At 39.5% G+C, this 25,934-nt stretch overlaps 1 protein-coding gene across 9 annotated transcripts in view; it reads left to right on the top strand.

Moving 5' to 3' along the window:
• DLG2 (discs large MAGUK scaffold protein 2) overlaps positions 1-25,934 on the top strand; it is a 1,053,001-nt gene that overhangs the window by 972,401 nt on the left and 54,666 nt on the right. For all 9 annotated transcript variants that reach the window (XM_086739684.1, XM_086739682.1, XM_086739677.1 and 6 more), the window contains one exon: positions 20,223-20,399. In XM_086739684.1, the coding sequence (XP_086595810.1) occupies positions 20,223-20,399 (177 nt within the window). The remainder of the gene's footprint in view (positions 1-20,222; positions 20,400-25,934) is intronic.

Below are 25,934 nucleotides of genomic sequence, written 5' to 3'. Positions count from 1 at the left end.
GGGCCTTTATTGCTCATACTGTACAGCTTGTTTACTCCCAAACTCTAGTTCCCTTCAAGACCCAATGTGGATAGGTTATTTTTAGGACAGCGCACTGCAGAGATTTCTTTGGCCATATGGATAAGACATCCCTGGATTTCATTCCCTTCCCATGACAGAGTGCTACTTGTTTAGGACATGCAACACTATTCTGGTGTCGTGCTATAAAACATGGTCTGTGAGGCTGTGACATGCTGTTCACCTTCCTTCAGTCACTTTGAAGAGGGAGAATACTACATTCATAAAATAATTATTTCTCAGGACCGTAGGATGTGACACGGGCTCAAAGCAGCCCTGAGCCTGGTGCTAAGCAGTCCCTGAGCCTGGTGTGGATTGTATGTGCTCGAGGGGATGAGCCTTGGACAGTGAGGCTTCAAACCAGCTGGCAGGACTCTCTGGTGTAGACATGTCTAACAGCATACACAGAGCCTAATAATAAGGCATTTGCATCCTTTTATAAGTAACTTCTTCTAGGAAAAATGTCCAAATTCAAAAAGATCTTCAAGACAAATGTCTCAGTGTAGAGGAAATTTGGTAGACAGTGGAAGTGTACATCTGGGTTATGTTGATTCAGAAACATCAGAGTATTTTTACATAGATGTCAGGAGTTATAAGAACTGCTCCCCCCACACCCCAATATAATTATTTCACATATGCCAGACACTTTGTTCAGTCTCTGTCTTGTGAGGGCTAGTTTCATGGCATTTGTAGCAAAGATGTACTGCTGTTTCTAGTCTTGCTTCTCTTTACAGTTCTGCAGACATTGCCAAAGACCCAGCAGCTGTTCCTTTAAAATGCAGATAAGTAGGACACTGTGCCACTCGTGGGTGCCATCATTACAGACCCATATCACTGTTTTCTGTCAGCTAGAAGTTAATAACTTCATTTTTTACACTGTCAATCATTTGTCAAGAGACAAGAACTAAGATATCCTTAGGGAATATGTGACATCTTTTTTCTCCAGGGCATTTTTACATGGACATTATGATATTTCTCTTATTTAGTTTATTCTGAGGTCTAAGCCTACAAAAAATATTTCTTACAACATTTCTTATATGTTGCTGCTTCAGTATTTATTTAAAATCCAATTTAACAGTTTATTTTCCCTAGTAATGCAAACATTTTTACTAAGGAGGTTTAAGAAACAGTTTCCAGGAAATTACACTTCTACTCATACCTCTACCCAAAGGCAAAAGGACCTTGATTTGTAGTGGGAGATTTTTCTCTAAGAATGATGAATACTTGGATTAACTGCGAAAAGGAATATCGTGCTGTATGAGGACGTTAGATGTACTCAACAGTTTGGTTAAAATCCTGATGTTACTGTGCTACGTTAGGAAGATGCATGTGCATCCGCTATCTTGCAAACCTAAACAAAAATAGGTACTTTTAAAATTATTGTATGCACTAAGTCTGTACAAGTGAAATTCTGTAGAAAAAAAAATTGTAGTTTTTAATGAAAACAAGGAATCAGTCAGTAAAATTTGTGTTTCAGGAAGATTTTTCAGGACCCTAAATCTGTGATGTGTTTTCAATCCTTGTATTCAGTGTAATCATGCAACACTACTCAACAGTGGAAACCCAAAAGATTACCCAAAGTAATATTCTATAAATTGATTTAAATTACTTTGATTTAAAATCCTTAGTAACCATGCCAAGACTTTTAGATAATAACTAAGTGCACTCTCTCTTTAGACCTAGCTGTTAGAAGAAAGGAAAAGAGAAGGGCATTGTCTGAAAAAAATGCTTTGGTAACACAAAAAATAACTATATCCATCTCTCAATCAGTGTTTTTCATATCTCTAAGCTTTCTCTGAAGGAAGGACTAGGTGAAGAATCAGAGATATAGGCAATGACTTTCATAGCCTGAAGAAAATTGTTGGCGCTAGGAAGGGGTCCCAGCTCTGTACTGGGTCCCACCCTGATGCTCTGTTTATGGGCAGCTGCATCACATATCTACAATAGGGTTTCAGCTTGAATTCCTTAGTTGGTTTCCACAAATATGGCAGGACATAAACATAAAAGCTGTCTTTCAAGCAGGTTGTCAAAAGCCCAAACTACTGTTTCGAGTGGTACAGATCAAACCCAAGCCCCAGTGGTGTAGGGTGAATGGGTGAAGGTGAACCTGACCACCAAATTCTGTCGGACCAAAGCTCCTTCACACCCACTGTTCTGTCTCAAATAGAATCTGACAGCAGATCCTCTGAGACTATAAAAATAGCCCTTGATGGATTTTTCTTCTTTTGGAAGAATTTTTTAAAGGCAATTTAAATTTTCAGACTCTACAACAGCCACTTGTTAATTGCATGCTGTATGTCACCTGTTAGCAGTTCAGTTACGATTCCCTTCACTTCTTGTATTCTGAGAAAAGTGAACAAGCGTCCCTTATTCCCTCTTTCCTGAACCTTGTCATTTCGTTAACTTTTATTATACTCTTTTCTTGGTCATCTTTTTTAAAGCTGAGAAGACTTACTCTATATAATCTGACTCTGTGAAAAAAATTGCCCTTATTGGCCTCTCTTCTTCTCCACCTTTTCCGGGTGCTCTTTGGGATGAGGGGATCAGGACTTTCTGTAGTAGAAGGGTGTGGGTGTCCGTATCATGGTATAACAGAACCAATTTCTGTTTGGTTCTTTATTCATTTCCTTAAACGTAGGAACAAATTTGTGTTTTTCACTACTGCCGTTGAATTCATGTTTTCATAGAACAATATGCAAAGTTTCCAGAATTTCTTCCCTGGCGAGTAATTGCTTAGCAAGTTTATATCAGTATGTACACTTACCAAGGACTGATATTCCCCGTGCCTCACTTTGCATTTATAGACATTGAATTTCATGAAGCATTTTGTCATCCAGTCACTTGACATTTTGAAATCCTTTTGCAAGACTTCTCAGGCAGTTTTTGAGTTTGCTACCCTTGATACTTCAGTGTCTTCAGTAAATATTATTGCCTCATTTTTTAACACCTTTTCTAGATCACTTATGGGAATTCCTCCCTTGTGAAAATGAAACCTTGTTTGTTAACCTGTTTCCTATCATTTAAACATTTGCTAATCCTTCACTCCTTGACCACTATATCTTTTATATTTTATGATCCTTTAGTGAGAAAGTCTGTTGTAAGCTTTCTGGAAATCCAGGTGATATTCCTGGTCCATGAGTTCCCTGTTCCTCTGAAGAGGTTAAGTAGATCTACCTGTTACTCAAGTCAGATTTAATTTATTTGTGGTCTCCTTTGAAAAAACTGGCTTTGTATTTCCCAATTCCACACATTTGACTCATTCATCCCATCCTGGTAATTCATTACTATTAATTTTATTTCTTTTTTATTAAACTTTGTCTACTGACACATCAAGCACAGATGGTTCCATTGATTTGACAGGTCTGAAAGGCGCTTCTGTGAGTTCATCCTCAAATGCATCCTGGAGTTGATTGTAAATAATTCATTTAGCTTTATTGCTATCGCCTTTTCTTTCCTGAGCTTTTTTATTACACCCCAATGCCCTGTGTAATTGGTATTTAGTATCTGAATGCTGCGCAATCCTTACTGTAGCTATCCTCACTATTCTCCTTCGTGGCAGGGAAATGCCATCCATCCTTGCTTTATAAAGACAGAGGCAGGATCCCAGAGACAGACATTTGGTACAGGGCGCAGAGTAATGAAATTCAGGTTTGCAGTGCCTCAAAATTGTCTCCAGCTTTGAGCGCAGAACTCACAAGGACTGATCCCAGTGTCTAAAAGGTATCAGCTTGGAGTGGGGAGATGAGATAGGTGCCAAAGACTGGATTCATGGCAGCAAATACATTGAATGTTGGGATACCTCCAGCAGCCAACCAGAAAAGCTAAGATGACAGAGCTATATCTGAAGCTCTGACTCCTGTTGGTCTCCATGATTCAGAGCTGGAAGGGACTTCTTGCTTATTTTGGTGCCCACCAGCTGCTCTTGCAGGAGTTAGGTACCCCAGTTCCTTCAGGCTCGTCTTACACAAGCTGCCAACAAGCATTTCAGGAGATAGAAGAGTATGTCAAAGGTACTGAAAACTGTCCTAAGGCCAGGACAGCCTTTCTTTGTCCTACTTTCCACCTTGGTTGTGAAAGGATTTGAATGGGCAAATCCTCTTCTCCTCAGTGTCCTTGCAGAGTCTGGCAATGCAGAGCCATGCCTGCCCCAAGCATCTGCTGGCCTCTGACAGTGCACGAGTCTGTACTTGGGCCTAGGTTCACTTGGAGATTATCTGAAAGCATAGACTTCTCCACTGTTGCATGCAGGATATCCTTCAGCCTTGTATAAAATGAGGAACATTAATACAAACTCTTAAAAACAAACAAAAAAAAAGAAAAATCTCAAGCCACCTCGTGAAAGATCAGTAATGCAACGGGACTGATAAATTAGGAGGTACAAAGATTTTCAGATGTGGCCTTGCTATGTGGGACACTTGGGCAGATTTTTTTTTAAATGATCCCTCATAGGCAGTTGCATGCTGCAATGGGGGTTTGCTTAATGAATGACTTTCTGGCAAAGAAGATAGTGCCTGTTATTTATTATCTGTTATTTAAATGAGGAGAAGCTCTTGCTCTTAATTTCAGATAAGAATTTTAAGATACAGATTTTGAGATCATAAGGCAAAGGAAAGGAGCCTTTGAAGATAACACAGTCTATTTTAAAGGGTTTTTTTAAATTTATATTTATTTTATCACATTGTATCTTGTACTGGCTTGCTTGTTTATATGGAAGAACTGAAAGTTGTTCATCGCAATACAAGCTTACGCTGTTTAGAGTCTTTCACTAACTTGGTTCACTTTACAGAGCTTAATGAAAACTGCAGTGATAAATCATAGCTATGGAAAAGAAATATTTCAGAGTTTGCTGGAGAAACAGATAGTTCTTTGGCTGATGTTTGATGGGAAATAGTTAAGTTAATGAGACAGAGAAAGAAGGAAAACTATCAAAAAGATGGCGTTTGCACTGCTAATCACAAGTGCTGTTAAACAATCAAAATGTGTTTGATCCTATACGACCAGATGTAGGAATGGTAGAGCTAAACAGAAGAGAAATGTTTGTATATTGATGTAGCAAAATGATTTAAAAACACATCTGGGAAGCAGGTGCTGTGGTGTGGTCAGTCTACAAAGTTAAGGCAGATGTGCAAAGGTGATTTGAAATTCCTATTTACCCTACTTATTCCTGTTTAATGCAACACAGCACTTTATATGCTATAGCAGCTTTCAGGTTGCTGAAGTGATCCTAGTCATAGAATCACTGAATGGTTTGGGTTGGAAGAGACCTTTAAAGGCCATTTAGTCCAACCCCCCTGCCAGGAGTAGGGACCTCTCCAACCAGATCAGGTTGCTCAGAGCCCCGTCCAACCTGGCCTTGAATGTGTCCAGGGATGGGGCATCCACTATCTCTCCAGGCAACCTGTTCCAGTGTTCCACCACCCTCAGTGTAAAAAAAAAAATTTTCCTTATATAAATTTGAATCTTTTTTCTTCTATTTTAAAACCATTATCCCTCATCCTATCAATCAGTCAAAACACAGCCCTCGATCAAGGAGACGCAAGATAGTACTCGTCAAAAATTTTCTAATATAGTTTTGGGATTGACATATACATAGAAACTCTGTAGCTCCACAGTAATTGTCCCTCCCTGGCCCCTCTGAGTTTTACCAACTCCCTGAGATGTCTGGCAGTCCATGGGCTGCCTGTGCAGGATCCCAGGTACTGGGAATTCCTCTTCCCCCACTGACTGAGTGGTGAGATTCATCACCTACACGCAGGGAAAACTGTAGCAAGTTGAAAAGTTCAACTTGATTCTCCTTAAGCCGCAAGTTTTGATAATTTATCACCTGCAGATATTTCAAGTGTTTGATTTTTTTTTCTATCTAGATTACTGTGTTCATTTTTTTAGACACTGAAAAATTTCCATGCCCTTTCTCCTGTTGGCACTAACGCAAGCCATGCAGGTAATTTCAGTTTCCTACCTTCTGTAGCAAGGTTTGTTTTGCAGCTACCCTGGCTGAGAAGAAATGTGCATCTAGCCAAGGGTGACAGTGGTTAGCAGAAGATGTTTAGGGAACATGTAGGAACAGGTCTGATCCTCTCCCCACCGTACCCCACAGCCTTCTCCAAAGACACCATGCTTAAATCACCCAATAAATTGCATTGCTGTTTCCATATTGGAAGTGAACAAATATGAAGTAACTCAGCTTGCAAATGAGGCTATGAAATACTAAAAATGTCTAAGAATTGGTGCAGGCAAAAAAAATCTCGTGGTGAATATCTCAAACAATCTTGTCCATGTGAACTGAAAGAAAAACCTCTCTTCAGAGGCATTTGTTTGTTCGCTTTCTTGTTGTTTGTTTTTCCATGGGTCTCTGGGATATTAGAATAAAAAAACCTTACTTTTGGGTCTCTATTCTGTTATTCTGTAAGACTCAATTCATTTTAATGGCACCATTTTTGTATAAGGAAATGTTAAATGACAGTGTAATTTACACTGCAGGCTTTTCTGGCAAAATGTGTACCTTCAATAGATGCTTCCTTCTATTGAAATCAAAGAGATTTCACCCTTTGTGTTTAATTTACCCATCACAGGCATTGATATGGCCACTTTACCATCCTCTCTGAGCACTTCACAATACTCTCCTTAAGTATTCTTATTTTACAAGTAGGGAAACAAGACATCAAATTAGAGAAACGTTCACATCACCTCCATCAGCCTATTTTTCTCATTTAATGAAACTGTTCTGAAATCTTCCTTCCCCATGGGTACCGAGCTTGCTCCTTTACTGTCTAGGGAGTTTAGATTCCTCTAATAATCTCTGTATTGCACCTAGTTTGTTTTCCCAAAATATGAACAAAAGAAAGCCCTCTCTACTCTAAGCCCACAGTCACACCAGGGATGCCTACACTGCCCAAAGACAGCTGAGCTACCATTTTTTACACTGAGGGTGGTGGAACACTGGCACAGGTTGCCCAGAGAGGTGGTGGATGCCCCATCCCTGGAAACATTCAAGGCCAGGTTGGATGGGGCTCTGAGCAACCTGATCTGGTTGGAGATGTCCCTGCTCCTTGCAGAGGGGTTGGACTGCATGGCCTCTAAAGGTCCCTTCCAAACCAAACCATTCTATGATTCTGTGATTCCTAAATCTCTACGGTACGGCCATATCAGCCATGGTGAGGTAGAGCTTTAACTTGACTGTAGTGCTTTCAACACTGGGTTAGTACTAGTGCACAGTTCTGGAGAACATCACCTGAACCTGTACGTAGCTTGAGCATCTCTGTACCATCCTCAGTTGCACACATCAAGGAAATTTTAAGCAGTGAATTACTTTTACTCACTGCAGAAAATGGTATCTCTCAGACACCAAAGTCTGACTGTCATTTTATATAGAATATATATTAAAAATTCTTGATATGCCCAAAAGTGATAAATATTATCTGAAATAAACTCCTGTGTCTCAACATATTTTATACTTCAGTCCTGAATAGATACAATCATAAGTAATTTAGTTTGGAGGAGACTATCCTGAGGTTGCATGTCCAACCCCGCTCTCAAAGCAGAGTCAACTTCAAAATTACATTAAGTTGCCCAGGGCCTTGTCCAGCTAAGTTTTTAATATCCCCCAGGACTGCAGAACCTCTCTGCACTGCCTACACCAATGCTCACCATCCTCCCAGTGAGATTCTGCCCTCTCCCAGGTGTTCAGAGTAGCTCTGATCCCTAAGTAAAACAAATATGAATATGGCTATCTTCCTTAGTCCTACACAATCTGTTATCTCAAGGACTGGATTTTCAGAAAAGTTCTTGTGCTTTCTATGGGTTTCTCCGTTGAGAGAGTGAAATTTGCTCCTCCTTCCTACAATGGAAGCAAGAGTGTTGACCCTGTGCATCTTCCTTGTTAGTGACAAGGTTTCTTGTTCTTATAGAGGCTTTTCCTCCCCCGAAGTACCTCATCAACATCAGCAAACAACATAAAATGAGGACTTTTTTGGATCAGCCCATGATGAACACGACAGACAAAGACATGCTTGTTAAACTGCTCTCTTCCACAATTTTCCCAACTACAAAACCTCTTAGTAGAGGGCATTATTCAAAGTTTTTAAAAAACAGGGAAAAGATGCCAGCATAACCTATAAGCCAGTGAGGGAGTTTCCTGTTCATTTATAGCTGGTAAAGGTATAAACTTTTCTCATTCCTGCCTCAGCCTTGTGTTTCCTGCACACACAAACCAAACATTAAGGGGTATCACACACCAGCTTCCGGCATGACACAATCATTTGATTCAGGCTTAGGGAATGGTAGTAGTGTATGAGATTTCAAACTGAGTTTCACGTCCTGAAATGTGCAGTCAGTTTTTTTAAAGATACATTTGGTAGAAAATATTTACCTATGAGCAATATGAGAAAAACAATCGCATCCATGAATTATTTTCTACTACATAAAATGTTACAGCAAAGATGAATCTCAGTGTGTGATTTAAAGTACGTGTAATCTGCTTGAAATTGGTCAGATTACTTAAATGCTAAAGAAAATTGTTTTTAGCAGCCTGACTCAAGAGACTGCTATTATTACTTTGTCTAAACTTAAGGACATGACTTTTGATAAACATTCCCCATGTAAAATAAATTGCTAAGTAGAAGTAGAGGTTCATAGTAAATCTTTTTTCTGCAAGACAGAAGAATGTCTTAAAATCAAGGTACACTTAAGCCAATATAGATAGAAACTTTTCAAGGCAGGAGAGAGAGAATAAAACATCTGGTTTTCCTGGAAGATTTATTTTTAGGCTTTTTACTGCCACAAGACTTATTTTAAATGAAGATATTAATATGAGAGGTCCCAATTCTGTTGCTTAGTGTCCTTGCTTAAATCAGGAATTGCACACAGAATGAGAAAGTGTTGTCATGGAAAAAATCATCAAATCTTGGAGCTTCGTTCATGGTAGCAGAAAAAAAAAATGGTTATCCTAGGTCCTAGCACCATCCAAGAGTGAGGAATCAAAGCGCTTCTGTTACTGTACCAGACCTTCGTCTTGTCAGCATCAGAGCAGCTTAAGGCAAATTCTGCCAATCTTAAAGCTGCTTAGGGTAACATTTTCAAAGCGACTTAGCAATTCAAAGTCTAATCTTCATTGAAAGCCAACAAAACCTAGGCTCAGATGTGCTTAATTTACCTTTAAAAATGGAACGCAGGAACTTCTGATGTTACCCTTAATCCTGCTTTTGAGCGCGTGAGAGCCGGGGCTCCCAGGGCAGGAGGGTGTGCATGATGCCGTGGAGGGAATGATTAGCTGCAAGGAGCTCAGTGCAGCGTGGGCTTCATTTTGTGTTTAAAGGACAGAAGCTAAGAAGTTTAGCATTATCCTCTTGCAACTCTGTTTAATAAATATTAAAATATGTATTGCTGCTCTTAAATATTTTTTGTAATAGTGGTGGATCAGCACTTTTGTCTTCAAAGTCCAGTTCTAAAGAGGATTGACAACCACACACACAGAGTAAACCCATGAGCCAGAGGTTATATAGAGTCACTTGACCTTTGTGCCATAAAAATACAGGTTTAGACTTCGATAGCATTTGGATCTTTGCAAAATCACCCTTCTTCTTTAAAAGAGACAAAGTCAAAACCAGAAACTAATTGCACTGCTTCCTGTTGAACAGGACTCTATCAGCAACCTCCCACTGATTGAGTAAAGTCTTAATGAGCTCTTCAAGGTTTGGCCTAGAGACAAAAGGATTTTATGATTTCTCAAATACTTGCATCCAGCAGAGTTTAAAGATTTAGTACATTTCTCCACATTAGGCAGGAGAATTAATTTCCATAATAATTTTCAGCAGTTTTCCATGGTGTAGTTCCTGTATGCATCATTATTTCAGAAGACCCTAGTCAGTTGATGCCATAACAATGCAAATCTGACTTCTGATTCATTCATTGTCAAAGGACAACATTCAAGGCCAAGCAGAAACCATTACTAAGAAGGAGCTCTTGCAGACGAATATCTTGATTTCTCCAAAATGCCCTCTCTCATTAAAGACAGCAGCCACTGTTCTGACTCGTTAGTATTTTCTCCTAGTTTTGTTTGCCTACACTTTTTTAATAGCTGGAGAAAAATTCTTTATAAAAAGTAATCTCTAAAGGTTGGAATGTATAAACACATTTATTACAACATGAGCAAAAAGAGCACTTCCACGCTATATAGACTGTATAGACTTCCCCACCTCTTACACTTCTTGCACAGGATTAAGTAAGAATATTCTGACTGATAATGTTCCAGTGTTACATGTTGATTTCCGGGGGAAAAAAAAAAACAAACAACTCCATTTTGCTGCCATAATCATCTGAATTTTGGCTGATGGGGTGTTTTTCAGTACTACAGGCCTTGTGTTTAATCCATCTCTTACCACTTTTTTTTGTTGTCATTATGTTCAAATTATAAAAATCATAAATGTGGATCATTTTTACAAAGGAAAGCTTTCTTTTACTTCAGTTCTCCAGATGTCTAATATCCTTGTCCAAAAAAAACAAAGAAACCATCATATCTCTGGCTGGTAGTAATAATTATGTTATCAGTGGGGTTCTTTCGTGTGTGGAAAATTTCCTTTTGATTATAACCCAGTGGAAGCACAATGAATTCTGTGGGCAGCATGGCCACAATGTAATTTTAAAAGCTGCTGACGGATACGGGTCATGATTAGGTCTAAGAGAAAGCAATTGCAAGCTACAGGGTATCTGAGACAACTACCTAAAAAACACAGCTACCCAAAGCAGACCCTTGAGAGCTGCTGTAATACTTAGAACTACTGTAGACCAATTATTTAAAAAAAAAAAAATAAACTCAATGCTTTTTTACAGTGTATTCTGTATTAGAAGGAAGATACATTTGGGACCAGGGAGGGAGAGGTTTGCTACAGGCTGTGCTGCACAGTCACAATATTCCCTTTAACTCTCATCGTCTTTGAAAGAAACAGTGTCATTTCCTTTTCTTTTCTTTTCTTTTCTTTTCTTTTCTTTTCTTTTCTTTTCTTTTCTTTTCTTTTCTTTTCTTTTCTTTTCTTTTCTTTTCTTTTCTTTTCTTTTCTTTTCTTTTCTTTTCTTTTCTTTTCTTTTCTTTTCTTTTCTTTTCCTTTCTTTTCTTTTCTTTTCCTTTCTTTTCCTTTCTTTTCCTTTCTTTTCTTTTACTTTATTTTATTTTATTTTATTTTATTATCTTCCCTGGGGGAAAAAAATCCTAAAATGAATATTCGCAGGCAGTAAATAAGTTACTATTTCTTTAAAACTAAGAATCACAGAATGACTCTTTGGCTTTTGTGTTAAACTGTGCAACCCATAGGTTGCAATTTCAGGTGAGTTACTCTGTAGTTTAAAGTATCCCTGATTTGACATCCAGCCACCTTTTTGGATATGGATAACCTTAAATGTCACAACACAGGAATCTGTGCTGAGAAGCTCCACAGATTCCTTAGAGAGAGCCAGAGATGTCATCAAGCAGCAGCTTCACTTTGTCTGTGTGGGTAGAAAAAAAAAACAAACCCAAGAATTTGCAACTTTCATGTAATTTTGATGCATAATCCTCAAGCTAGGTCAAGGTCAGTCAAAAATTATCTCATTTCTTTAAAAAAAAAAAAAAATTAGAACAAACCTGACCTAGGTTTTCCATTTTACTGTGAAATTCAAATCTCACTCACAAGTTTGGGGTTTTATTGTGAAATTTCACAGACAAATTCAGGAATGCTGAAGAAAGACTCCAGAATTGAGATGCTACTGCAGGTCTTCTCTGGAGTTTGTCAAAATACCTAAGGCTAAATCTACTTAGTGTTCTGACCTAACGCAGTCTCTCAGTTTTAAAAGCAAACCTCAAAGCTGCAAGTCTGGAATACACTGAGTGCAATGCAGATGTATTTAAAAGCTTCTAAATTTTTGCAGACAAATCTGGCAGACAGTTTTTCCTAGTCAGTAAATTATGGAAAGAGTTGAGGCACATGCTCACAGCTTGATACTGCTTTCAGATGTTTGCAGGCAGAAAGGGAATTCTGTTAGTTCCCTTTATGCCCTGTAAAATGCTAAGAAACAAGAGTACATTGAAATGAATTACCCTTGTGCTGGCACGAGAGAAGACATGAAGAGCTTCACTTTCTCAATGCACCTCTCAATTCCTCCTGGAAGAGCTTAAAGCCAAGCAAACCTGGGAGTAATATGAGTTCTGTCCATGTCCACAGCTGAAAGACTAAAGCTGTCAGTGCTTCCTCACTGTGGGCCGTGGGAGATTTTGCCTTTAATGTAGGACCTTGTATGCTGTTGGGTAGCAAGACTACAAAAGTGCAACCTACATTCATTGATCAATACTTCTGAAAATGTTGTCTTAAATTTTTCCAGTGCAGAACTCATTTCCTGCAGAGAACATGAGCACTAGCTGAAGACCCAAAAAAAAAGCCCATCAACAACATAAACATTGGCTCATTGGAGCTGACATTAAGAATCATGGTCAGATCAGTAAAATGAACAAAATATTCCTCGAGGACAAATGGCAGTCCTCTTTCCTGATGTAAACACCATAAAGAAAATATCCCCATCCTCTTAGTGAAATTTTTCTGGAACTAATACTGCTGTCTGAAATCCTTTTTTCATTGAAGGCTGTGACATAACTCTCTGCCAAATTCCCATGAGGAGCAAAATGGTGCAGAATGACTTGGACTGAGTGGAGAAATTGCTGAATGAAGTAAAGAAACAATACGGTAGCAAATGGAAAAGTCTTGGTTGCAAATGTGCAATGGGATTTGGTAGAGTGAAAGTGCCTTATGGGCAGCTCCACTCCCTCCGGGTCTCCATCAGTGCTATCGGCTGTTCTAACACCTAAAACTAAATGTGCCTGGGAGCATCCTCCATGGGCCACTGCAACAGCCTGTATCCCTTCTTTTATGTCCTCCACCATAAAAAGGCAGTGCATCCAAACTGTTTCTGGGAATGGTCCCTGACCTGTGCTAACTTCCAAAGGGAACATGGCAGCCATGTTGCAGTGCCCTGGCATGACTGAATTTGATAACGCAGATGCTGCCAACAGTACCCCTCTCTGCCCAGCTGCAGAAATTCAGGTTGAGGGGATCAACTTCTTGAAGAGGTGCAACATCATTAAGACAGGAAATACAAAAAGAAATGAGAAGAGGAGAGGGAGAAAGAGAGGGAGAGGGAGAGGGAGAGGGAGAGGGAGAGGGAGAGGGGAGGAAGCAGGAATCATAGTATCTCTGAGTTGTAGGTAACAAGTCAAACATTCAGATGGTTTTTTTGTTGAAACCACATTGTTGTACTATATTCCTAATAAAGGTTAATAAAATAGTCCCCTCGCACTCTTTCAGAGGAGATGACAGTGTAAGACTGGATCATTCATAGCGCAGTTACCCGTTCAGCTTCTCCAGATGGAAACGAAGCTGGGAGGAGAAGGTGAAAGTGTTTATTGACATGCCACTATGTGAAAATTTAACCCTTTTAATAGCTCCTTAATTGTATTGAGATGGCTGCTTCTATCTCAGCACTGCTGTGCTCTCTGTTGTAGCTATAGCAATGAATTATGCTGGGGTTCCTTTCATTTTCTTCTGATGTTTTCTTCAAGCTGAGCCTGCAAGTGGGTGGAAGTATATCTATTACTGAGAGTGCAGAAAAGACAGCTATGAAACTTAGGGTCTGATTCTGACTCTGATGCTGATTTGCCCATCTGTAGACAAAAAAAAAAAAAGAAAAACAAAACAGGGCAGTGGGATACATGAGGAGAAGAAGGAGAATAGGAGACTAAAGTCTGCCCCTTATGAAGATGCTATAAAGCCTGATGTCTGAGAATCTCTGCTAAGAAAATTTTCAGAGAAAAGAATGGTATCCTTCAGTGGCATAAATGCAGATATGCTGGCATATTGAAGAAGAGTGAGGACTGTTTACAGAAGCTGAAGATCTCTCTTGCTAAATGTTGTTGTCATTTCATAATCAAGTAAATGGCAAAGAGCAGTCTGTAAATTTATGTGCAAACTCCCATATGTGCCAGAAGAAGAAAGTCATTTCGAAGATGCAAATGAAGCTGCCACGCAGCACCTGAACTGTATCAAATTGAGATTACTGGCCATAGTGCAGTGATATGGGAGTTAAAGATTTGGGGGTTTTGCACTGAACACAGAGGAGCATTCAGCAAAATATATATTGCTGTGCTGTAGATGCAGCAACACCTCTTGCCTCGTCAGGAAGATCATGAAGACTGCTAACTTACAAATGGTGTAATGGCTTCCTAGCTGAGGAAGCCAGGTTTCTCTGTTAAATTCCCATTTCTGACACAGGCTTAGCAAGATCACTTAGTTTCTCTGTATCCTGTTTTTCTTTCTTAAAATACTGGTAAAAATACAAGCATGGTGGGTGCCAGTAGGCTGCAATATACAGGATTGTGCAATGAATTCATTTGCTATTTCCTTATTTTCTCCTTTCTCAAACATTTATTGCTCTAGTTACAAGAATAAGTGTCATTAAAACTAGAAATTTACTACACAATGCAACTTAGTTTTTTGGGCGTACCTCAAATGCTAAAGTATTTTCACTAAGTGGAAAAAAAATGCCCCCATTTTAGTGGTCTTCACTGCCATGTAGACACCACACTGCGTGTTTGGCAGTATATTACAGCTTGGCACTGGCAATATTTTCATTTCAAACTACCTTTGAGCAATGAATTTTGATGCTGTTGTGAAATGCTTGTCTCGTGTTTTACGCTGATGTGAGTTCCTAAAAATGACTGAGAAGCACCCAAGCACAAAAATAAAACCTGTTAGGTTCTGTCCAAATTACTGCGGGGATTAGCCTAGTGTAATGATCACTTCTCAAGTTTGGAGTAAAATCAGGGAAGCAAGACTCACATAATCGTAAATATTTGTTATATCCAATTTGTTCTAAATGTTTGCACCTCCTGCTTCACTTCTCAGAACTGTGTTTCTTAATTTTGTACAGTCAGGAGGCTTTTGCCAAGAAGAGAGCATCAGTACATAGCACTTAAATAACACTTTCCCATTTCAAAATGTTGTACAGGTATTAAACAGTTTTCCCCAAACTCATGCAAAAACTGAGAACTAAGGAAAAACAATTAAAGGTGTTAATGGAAATTTGATGCACACTCTTTATTCCTTTGATAATTGCACTAATTGCTACTTTTCTAATAAGGGAACTAAGATGGCCAAATCATGATTTTGCCACATCTGTTTAATTAGTTTGTAGCAAGCTCTGTTCCCTATTTGAGTGTTTTATCCGCATCTCACAATAATGTGGGCTTACTATATTTGTAACCTCAAAATGTGTTATCTATTCTGTGTAACCCAGGGTCCTGCTTGTGAAAGACACTCTCTAGAAGATACTGAACAGGAATTTTTCTGATGCTGGTGTGATCACAACATTGGTTGTGACAGTTCTAAAATGAAAGCTACATAATTTAAACTGATTTCCTTTGTTATTAAAAATTTACTAGTCCAGTTCAAATGTAGACTTAATCAGCTATCTGGAACAAGAGTCCTTACTGCCATGGAGAAAGCCTTGTACAGCACTTGATTCTGTCCTATACGATCCAAAAAGGGCTGAACAGTGGATGCAAGCAGCTAACTGAGGGTATAAAACACCTGAGAGAAGAAGAACTACTCTTTAAGATGTGCTTTTATCAGTTGTGGAGAAAAAAAAAAAAAGAGAAGCTGTTAGTAACCAAGCCTGTCAGATAAGTACCATTAGAAAGCTGTAAGGTTATTGAGATTATTCATCTTTAACATTGCAGTAAAAGACACTAAAAATGAGCTACAGCTCAATGCCTTCAAGAATCGCCTGAGCAACCCATGAATAAGCAGACAGCCATATGAAAAGATAGTCATGTCAGCAAGTTCAGAAAGCTCTTTAGCTCTGCTGAGCAGGCTCCACAGCATCTGCACGACGTGTGCTTGTATTGTGTGGAGATACCTCCAACTCATCACAGAGGCTCTGTGACACGTCTTCATGGGTTAAATCCTCTGGCTGGTTTGAATAACACTTCTTTTTTTGTTTCTTTTATACATCTCATTTTGGAAGAGTACTTCTCTGGAGGAGTTATAGCAGTCAGGTCCTGGTCATGCTGGTCCTTCTCTCACTGAAAGGAAAATATGGTGCTCATCTCTCAGAGAAGGGTGATGGATGCTCTGTGGGAGGGTGGGTCTCTCACTGAACTGAGTTGCTTATGTCCTTTTCTCAACACATAATATTCTGCAAACATGCTACTGCATTTTAGCCCTTCCTCTGGTATTCCCCGTAGCATGGCAGAACCTATCTAAGGTTTCTAGCATACCTTAGTATGTTATCCATGTAAAGAAGCTTGCACAGATCAAACAGACTTTGCTGAGAGCTGAAACTTCCTCTCTGATGAAAGTTTCAGTGCTTGCAGGATGTAGTGTGGGTAAGACTGGGTTGACATTGTCCAAAAACATGAAAGGGCAAAGCGAAAAAATGCACCTTTTTCTCTCTGCCTTGCCTGGTTCTTTTACCAAATGAGACATCTGTCCACATTCGTTTCGTATCACTTCAGCTGACACTTAACAGATGCAGATGTGTAATTTTTATACACATCTGCAAGACTGAGCACAAACAAAGTGGATGCTGTTCGTCAGGTAGAAAATTAGATATTGCATGTCAGCCTCTTAAATAAGTAAAACTAAGGCTTGCAAACAGACATGTAGAGATCCAAATTGTACTTACAGCCCGAGAACTGAAAGGTGGAGGTGAGGATGAGTGTGTCTAGGTCTCTCCATTGCCCAAGGTAGCCATGTTAACTTCTACATGCATACAATGGTGCCTAGAATGAAGATCTCCAGTTGTTTTATGGCTGGGCCTACTGCCAACTTGCAAAAGTATGTTTTACAGAGCTAGAAATGTTATCGAAGTTGTAAGCTTAAATATGGTTATGTTATCAACTTAAACCTGGCTCTCAATTTGAAATGTTTAGGAAAAGAGCACTGAAGTCAGCTCTCATGTAATTTTCATTTACTAATGGAGTAATCAACATCTGTAGACACAAAGTCTTTCACTCAATGAAAAGCGTGCTCCAAAATTCTCTTGTCTGAGATCTATAATCTCATTTTAATTAGCATTCCACATGATTACTCCAATCAAAGAAAGTCAGTGGCAAACATTGCCGTCTGCATTCATCGTTAACATCAGCTAGCACGATGGCAAGTCAGTGATTTTAAGTTAATTCATGGGCTCTGAGGTACAAATCTCTGTTCAAGGACAAAGAACACTGCCCTTCTTTCTGCTACTTCACTTTTGAAACAGACCCTTCTTCTTTGAACTTCCCAGATATGGAGCATTTTCAGTCTGCCATGTGTTTTACATCTAGGATGTGACAGTCTTGCATATTCTCTGCAACAAAAGATATTGTGATTTGGTTTGAGTAATTTAATTATGCGTGGATCCAGGATTGTATCACATCTGCCCAGTATTCAGCATGGTTGCCAACTGTGTGGTCGGGGTTTTGAGATGTTGATAGACTTCCATGGCAAGGTACACAATTATTTGGTGAATTTTTAAGACAGTGAATGTTCAATGCAGTGATAAAACTCAGACCAATGCATGCTGATAAGGGCACTACCAACACGATGATTGGTTGTATGCCTGTTTGTGTGTGCATGGCCATTTCTCCACAGATCAGGTGTCATCAGTTGGTAGAAGACGTAATGATAATGAGCTGCTTCTGGATTTATATGCTTCTTCATCATGTGTCCTCACAGAAAACCTTATTTGAGAAGGCAACAGGTGACCTGCTACTGAGAAGAATCCTTTATGAATGTAAATTTTTACAAAGATATAGCCAAGTTTTTCCACTGCTAAGCCATTACAATTTTTTAAAGGTTACATGCAATCCAAGAATATTCACCTGGTTTTGGCTGGGGTGGAGCTAATTTTCTGCCTAGTAGCTACTCCATTTTGGATTTAGTATGGGTTTGGGTATGATTTGCTTTGATTTACCAAGAAAGGCACAATCATATCTAAACTCATGGGTTACGTAAAATTCAGCAGGATTATTTGTTGTCTTCATTCTCAGAGAAGGGAATTATCTGGGCTTTTCTGAAGATGTTAGCACATGACTGTAAACTCTTTAAGAGAAGATATATTCCAAATAGCAGTTTTCCTCTTCCTGAACCAGACCTTTCATGCATAATGAGTGCTTATGAGAGCTTTTAAATTATTTTGGTTGCATAGTTACAGCTCTGATAACTTTTTTTTTTAAAGTTCTCCTCATTATTAGAGGTAGCCTTGAGTGTTTTAAATCTACCCATAGAGCTGCTGTAATCATTCCCTGCAATTGCTCTACAATGCACTACAATTAATTATATCAAATCCTTCTCACATAAGTGTTTACCAGTGAAGAGATTGCCATGGCTTTATTTCTGACAATAAAAGAGTAGGAATTATTATACACCTCTTGGGATTTTACTGATCTAACATTTCTGTAGTCAGGATTATAATCATGTTATTTTCCCCACAGGAAATAAACATCAGTTCTTGACAGACGTGATCTTTAAATGATATTTTGTATGAAAAAAATCTTTCCATTTTTCCTGTAAGAAACCAAGATCTGGTTTTTTAGCTGGGTGACTCCAATGAGTGACCTGCACTCGTGTACAGCCTTGCTGGGATTCATGTGCAGGCTCTTAACCTTGGAAACTGGAGTACGCCTATGCTGAAGACTGCTGGTGTAGGTGCAAGGCATAGGGTTGGACAAGGCTGACAATTGGTATCACTGTAGCTTGGTAATACAGAGCTCATGGCAGGCTTAACATCATTCTCAGGGTCTCAGTTGAATATTTAGGCCGTAAGTTCACACTGAACTACACCCAGCCACAGTCTGATAGGCAGATACCTTAAAGCTAGTTCTCAGTTTGTGGTTATGGAGCCCCTAGGCTTATATCTATTGGACCGAGTCCAGAGGAGGGCCACAAAGATGATCAGAGGGCTGGAGCACCTCTCCTGTGAGAACAGGTGGGAAGAGTTGGAGTTGTTCAGCCTGGAGAAGAGGAGGCTCCAGGGAGACCTTATAGCGGCCTTTCAGTACCTAAAGGGGGCCTACAGGAAAGACAGGGAGGAAGCAGATTCAGACTTGATATAAGGAAATTTTTTTTTGCAATTAAGATGGTGAAACAGGTTGCCCAGAAAGGTGGTGGATGCCCTATCCCTGGAAACATTTCAAGGCCAGGTTGGATGAAGCTCTGAGCAACCTGATCCGGTTGGAGATGTCCCTGCTCCTTGCAGGGAGGTTGGACTGGATGGGCTTTAAAGGTCCCTTCCAACCCAAACCATGCTATGATTCTATATATATGTCCTATATTAATACACTTGTCTTATACGTGGGACTTTTTTGCGTAGGCATACCCAAGGTATGGGTCCACTTCAGACTGGTGGAAAACATCTTCAGCATCAAAGGAAATAGCCAGGGCTACCTGAGCAACTGAGGGAGTGCAGGGGGACTGGAGGTGGACAGTGAATCCAGCGGTGCTGTGTGCACCCTGAGCACATCAGGAGGGGTGTGTGTCAGACTGGCACTACTCTGGTAGCACGTCTTTGAGTTTAGTTTCAGATTTCAGGAATCCAGTGTGTACAATCTAACATAGCTCCAAGATGTGAAACAAAGCAGTCTAAGTGGGAATAATCAAGAAATTCCCTTTGAAGCTCACTTCTGGTCTGAATTAGATGCTAAGACAGGTGCATCCATTCACCTGCAGAAAGGTATTACCCCGTGCACGGTTTTGGTCCCTCGTATTTAATCCTCCCAATGCACACCTGTCTGCCAGACACCCCCTGTCTGGGCACAGAGAAGTGTGAGAAGGCGACAAGCTTAACGGCCACAAATTGCTGTTGGCAAAGTGACAACAGGGGCTTCTGGCTACCAGGTTTGTTTACTAGATAATCTGATGCGGTGATTGTTCTTTATTAAGAAGTGAAACAGTAAATTCACTGTTCAGTTTCTCTTTTTTTTTTTTTTTTTTTAAAAACAAAGGATTCTGTAAAGATTAACTTCACAGTGGACCATAGTTTTCCGTCAAGGAAGACCTTTACCTTTGGAAAGGAGTAAATGTTAGCTGGAATGTAAAATATGACAAATTGTTCACAAGTATACCAACTGATCTAATCACCTGTCTTCACATCTTCATTTCCTTTCACAGAGCCATGTTTGACTATGACAAGAGCAAAGACAGTGGCCTCCCAAGCCAAGGACTCAGTTTTAAGTATGGAGACATCCTTCATGTTATCAACGCCTCGGACGATGAATGGTGGCAGGCGAGGAGGGTCACTCTGGAGGGAGACAGCGAGGAGATGGGAGTTATACCCAGCAAGAGGAGGTGAGTGCTGCCTCCTCCTTCCTACCTTCTTGGCCATGATGTTAAAATATTCCGTTTTATTCCAAAGACAGGATGCATCAATCCACTGAAAAAAATGTGGAAAATAGCAGAAAATCCCACAGTTATTATTTCAAGAGTTGGAAGATACGATATTCGCTGTGAGATTTGAAGAGTTCAGGCTGTTTAACTACACTGAAAGGAAACTTAAAAGGTGACTCAATTATAGCAGATCAGTATCTTCACAAAAAAGGGGGTGAAGGGGGAGAGAGCACGGTCTACTTAAGAGCTTCAGCAGAAAAAAAGGAATAACCAGAACCCAAGTCTGGGAATTAGTTCTGAAATTGAAGTAGAGCACATGTTTTAATGTCAGGGTGATTAGCCATTGCATCAAACTGCTGAGGGATGTAATGAATGCCTTGACATTTTCAAATCAAGACTGTACGTCTTTCTTTTGCGAGAGTAATAGAATTAAACTTCTCAGCCTGTGTGATGTAAAAAATGATGCTAAGTTATATAATGGTCCTCTTTGGCTTCAAAATCTGTTAATCTAATCTCTGCCTGCCTGGAAACTGATGGATAATCAATATCACAGTAAATTTTTCATGTAGTGGAAATGAAGGAACTTTCATCCACTCTCCAAGCTAAATCTGAATCTTCTTTCAGCTGTGCTGGATTCACGCTGACTGACGGAGAGAGAACAGACATCTGAATCTCTCTAATTTTTGTATTGTTTACTCTAGCTAGGTGCTTTTGTAAAATTGGCCACGAGTCTCTGATAGTATCAGAACTGCCACACAAATCAGTATATGCCTCTGTTGATAGTTGCTATAGAAAGGTCAAGAACTGAAACGGAAGGAGGAAAATGAAGTCTGTCAAACCACATTACATCTTTTGCAGCAACACTCCCATACTGCGTATAAGCTTTCTATTCCTAGCTATTTCAGCTTTAACATCAGTATAAAAATGATCATGTCCATTTTTTATGGTGGGGAAACGGGATGTTTGATGCTCCTTCGAGCACGTGCTGCTGTTCCAAGGGAGTGGGCCCAGGTGCTAAATCCTTGTTCTAAATCACATAAAAGTAAACTGAAAGGCCATCAAATACCTTGTTGACATGAGTCCTGCAAGGACCTTATTTTTGCTAACCATGACCATGTTTGAATAGCAACCATACTAGGATTTTCAGTGAAAAGCAATTTTAAAGTTGTATAACAGATAAAAATAAAAACTACATCATCATTCTGAAGATGGAAAAAATGTGCCCATTAAACAGATTTAGCCTCTAGATACTGAAAAAGGAATACTTGCCTACTATTAATTGCAACAGTAAATACTGTTATAATGACATGATTGAAAAGAGGAAAAGAGGAGAGTCTAGTCAGTTATTACTGAGGGAAGTGTGTGCACAAAGCTCACTCACAGTGTGGTGCGTACTACGAAAAGCCACAAAAAGCTGTCAGGCATAATACAGCAGCTATAGGGGAAAGAAGGACAAAGCAAAGCAACTGGTTAAGATGTGGAGTTGTATCTTCTGTAAGGTGGAGAGTATGTAAGTGCCTAAAGCTTACTGGGTTACCTGCACGGTTTGTTTTCAAGAAGGTCAAAAGATAGAGGCTCTCCAGTCAAGGTCAGACATACAATACAGCCAAGGAAAAAGATGTGGCTTAGGAAACACTGGGAGAAAAGAGGAAAAAAAAAAAAAGAGTCAAGACGAAAATAGGTTGGTTAGAGTCTAAAAATAAGAGTCTTGAATTTGAAAAGATCCAGGTATAGTTACCACACTTTCCACTTGTCATCCTGATTCTTCACTTGTGAATCTGAGTGGTCTGCAAAAATCAATGGCATCTGATTTTCTGTCTGCGCTAGTGTAATGATGTGATACACCTGAGCTGGGATGAGGGGAGACTACTATTATTTCACAAAAGCTTTCTGTTGTACAAGGTGATTTTTCCCATTGCACTGAAAAGTGAGTATTATTTCCTTTCTGTGGATTCTGAATGATCCCTCGGAGCCAATGAGACTGATGTGCTCTTGACAACATCTTCTGTGGTCATTTACACCACCCAAGGGGAGGATGGGCAATCAGTGCATACAGAGCTGAGCTACAGAGAATAAAGCTCATCATACTTGCCAGAATGCACTAATTCAGAGTTGAATTTCCTCTGCAGGTGTGGGTTATTGAGTATGAGAAGCTTGATCTAAACCAGAGTAGTCCTGGAATTCGTTTGACCAAATGTAGGCATCTACAGCAGGGAAATCTTCATCTAAGCTGCTTACTCCAGGCTGCTATCTCTCTTACAGGTTATATGGGAATATTTTTATAAGCATTGCATTGTATGAAATATGGCACTTGTAATATCTAGCAGTAAAATATGCCTTGTGCCAGGGTGAGTCTTTTAGCTATCTGGTTTGCTCCTTTATCTCTTGTCCAGCAATAGCTAATATACAATTCCTGCATTTCTAGTAGTGAAATCATAATGAAATAGCTCTGAAAGCCAGTGACCACTTCAATTTTAGTCTAATGTGTATACATACATGTATGTATGTATACAAATACATTATATGTATACATACACACAAAGCTTTAACAAGTACATTGTATTACTTCTTTAAGGCACTTGTGTAATGCTAATTGCTTTCCAAGTATCTGGTTTTGCATTTTTTTACATCTTTTTAGAGGGGAGCCCTTCAAACAGTGACATTTTAGCATAAGCTGATAAGAGAAATTTTGAATGCTAAATCAAGACTCTATACTCTTTTTCTCCTCTATGATGTATGTGATATACCAGAAGAAATCATAATTTATAATTCCAAGGGAGCTGCCACTCATTATTCTCTCCAAGATGTTGGATACATTACCAGACTTCTTAGTGATTCAATGGAGTTTGAAATCTATTTGACATTAGATTTCAACACTGCTGCCAATGTGTGGATTTGCTGCCTTGTTGATTATAAAATTGTAGAGTCAGGCTTTAACAGGAGTTTTGGAGGGCAGCACTGCAGCTAGAGGAGAGTTACTGACAGAGACAGCACAAAGAAATGATGGTGGCCCTGTGTTTCTCCACTGATCTGTGCCACGACGAAATCTCATGAACTGGTGAGCCGGTCACCTCAGTGGGGATTGGCAAAAACTAAACGCTCGGTATCCTGCAGTGCTAAAATACCACGGCAACCCTTTCTGTGTCTGAAAACAACATTTTGTCCATTTGTCAGTGTGTCTTTGTTGCCTGATTACAGCTGTTGTTCTCAACCATGGGACTGAGTAACCAGTTGGGTAGAAACCAAATATAATGTTATAAAAATGCTGTGACATTGTATTATATTGATGTTGGGAACAGCAGGAGTTCAGCGTAAGTGGCTGCAAACCACTTCAGTTGTGGTTTCACAGTCACCAAATAGTTGTTATTGTATAATATTAATGAATGGGTACCGCAGGCCAAATTTCTCGTGGTTCCACATCTGCCACAAAGATTTATCCAGGCTATGTCTAAGGTGAGAGCAGGGCACAATTATCATGCTGGACAGGGTCTCCGTGGTGGGGGGACGTAACTACCAGTCCTGTGTCGATGTCTTAGGCAGCCTGTGGCATTATCTGTGCACTGTGTTTATGCATGTGAATTGCTCTGCTATTATCAAAAATTACTGTTTTATACTACAATGACCAACAGAATTAGATTTATACTATATTTTTGTTACATAGAATCATAGAATCATAGAATGGTTAGAGTTGGAAGGGACCTTCAAAGGTCATCTAGTCCAACCCCCCTGCAAGGAGCAGGGACATCCCTGACTAGATCAGGTTGCTCAGAGCCTCATCCAACCTGGCCTTGAACGTTTCCAGGGATGGGGCATCCACCACCTCTTTGGGCAACCTGGGCCAGTGTTCTACAACCCTCATTGTAAAAATTTTTTTCCTAATATCCAATCTAAATCTACCTCCCTCTGTTTTAAAACCATTACCCCTTGGTATACATTTAGGTGTATAGATTTAGATTTTAATTTCTACATATGTTGGGCTTTTGATCACAATAATTTTTGTTTGCCTCATTGTCCTTCCTATCATCCAGATAAACAAAACAAATTCAGCTTCCTGAAAGTGCAGTAGCAAGCTGAGCAGCCTATGTCTAAGATTCCCTCCCCATGGAAACACTCACGTTAGTTAAAGCAAATCAACAGAAAGCATGAAACCGATGTGCTATTAAATTCCTAGACAGATGCTCTAATTCAGTAGTAAAGGGATTTTAATTTGCTGTAGTATTGATTTTACACATCCAGTTCTTTTAACTTTTTCTTTGCTGAGTCTCTGCACACAGAAAAGCTCCTACATTGCCAGCAGCAACCTCCCACTTCATGAGTGTCAAGCTTCAGTATTTCCTATGATGTGTGTTTATCTGCTTGACTTGGATCTCTGGGCCTGAAAATAGTTTAGTCTGTGATTTCACACAAGTTGCCCCAGAATGGCCAAGCGTAAATTCTCACCACTTCTACTCCTGCTGCCACTGTAGCCAGTGAGGATTTGGTCCTAAAATACAAAAATATTTACACTAATCTTTCTGTTATCTTTAAGATGTGCAGCCACAAAACCGCCTTCAGACTGGACATAATGCTAAGATTTAAATTTTCAGGTAGTCTAAGTACGTCTGACTGCAAAAGGTCATGCACCTTGTATCTCTCTTATTACCAGCTGAAGGTGTATGATGGTACCAGCCTGGTATTTGTGTTGTCAAACAGACAACATTCTCCCCACAAATACATGTAACCGTGCTCTTCTTTCAGAGCAAAATGGGGGGAAAAGAACATAAAAACCAATGTTGCACAAACATTTAAGGACAAGGAAGAAGAGGTTTTCCCAGCACAGAAGTCCCCGTGGGCAAAAAGCCAGCTTAAATTTGTTATTCTGCTCAGCTTGGCAGAAGGGCATGTTTATCCACTCAAGTGAGTTTTATTTTTAATGGTTTCCTATAAATTGCCTACCTTTCTAAACATCCCATAAGACTTTAATCCTTAGATGATAAAACTTTTTAACATGGCGTAATTATGTAAGCTTTGTCTAAAGTAAGTTACTTGACTATACTTACTAATCTAATTGGAAAAAAATAAATACAGAATAAAATGTGTATGTATGTGTGTGTGTATAAACCTCTTCCTGTTCTCTTGCAGTGATGGGAAACTTTCATGCTGAAGGAAAATAGCCCTTAGCTTTTACACAGAATAAGGTTGTTCTACAGTGTTATGAGAATTCATTTCCTAATGGCATTAGGTTTACTCTTTTCATAAAATATTGACCAGGTGCTGAGCTGCTCTCTGTGAGAGAGTCACTGAAGGTGGAGAGCTGAACGAGAGCAGATTCTCCCCTACTGAAAAATACATGTTCTGTTGCAAAAATACCGCTTCAGGAATGTTCAAAAATAATTCAGAGAATGGGAGTCTATTGGTAAGCTTGCATAAACAAGGCTAAGCAGTGCAGAGGATGAAAGCAATTAAAAACTACGAACTGAGTCCGCATATATTTGTACTATAAATAGTAATACATAT

This window comes from Chlamydotis macqueenii, chromosome 1, assembly GCF_036417535.1.
Source record: "Chlamydotis macqueenii isolate bChlMac1 chromosome 1, bChlMac1.mat, whole genome shotgun sequence".
NCBI lineage: Eukaryota > Metazoa > Chordata > Aves > Otidiformes > Otididae > Chlamydotis > Chlamydotis macqueenii.
Note: the sequence above shows the minus strand (reverse complement) of the source record. Positions and strands in the feature narration are given on the sequence as shown.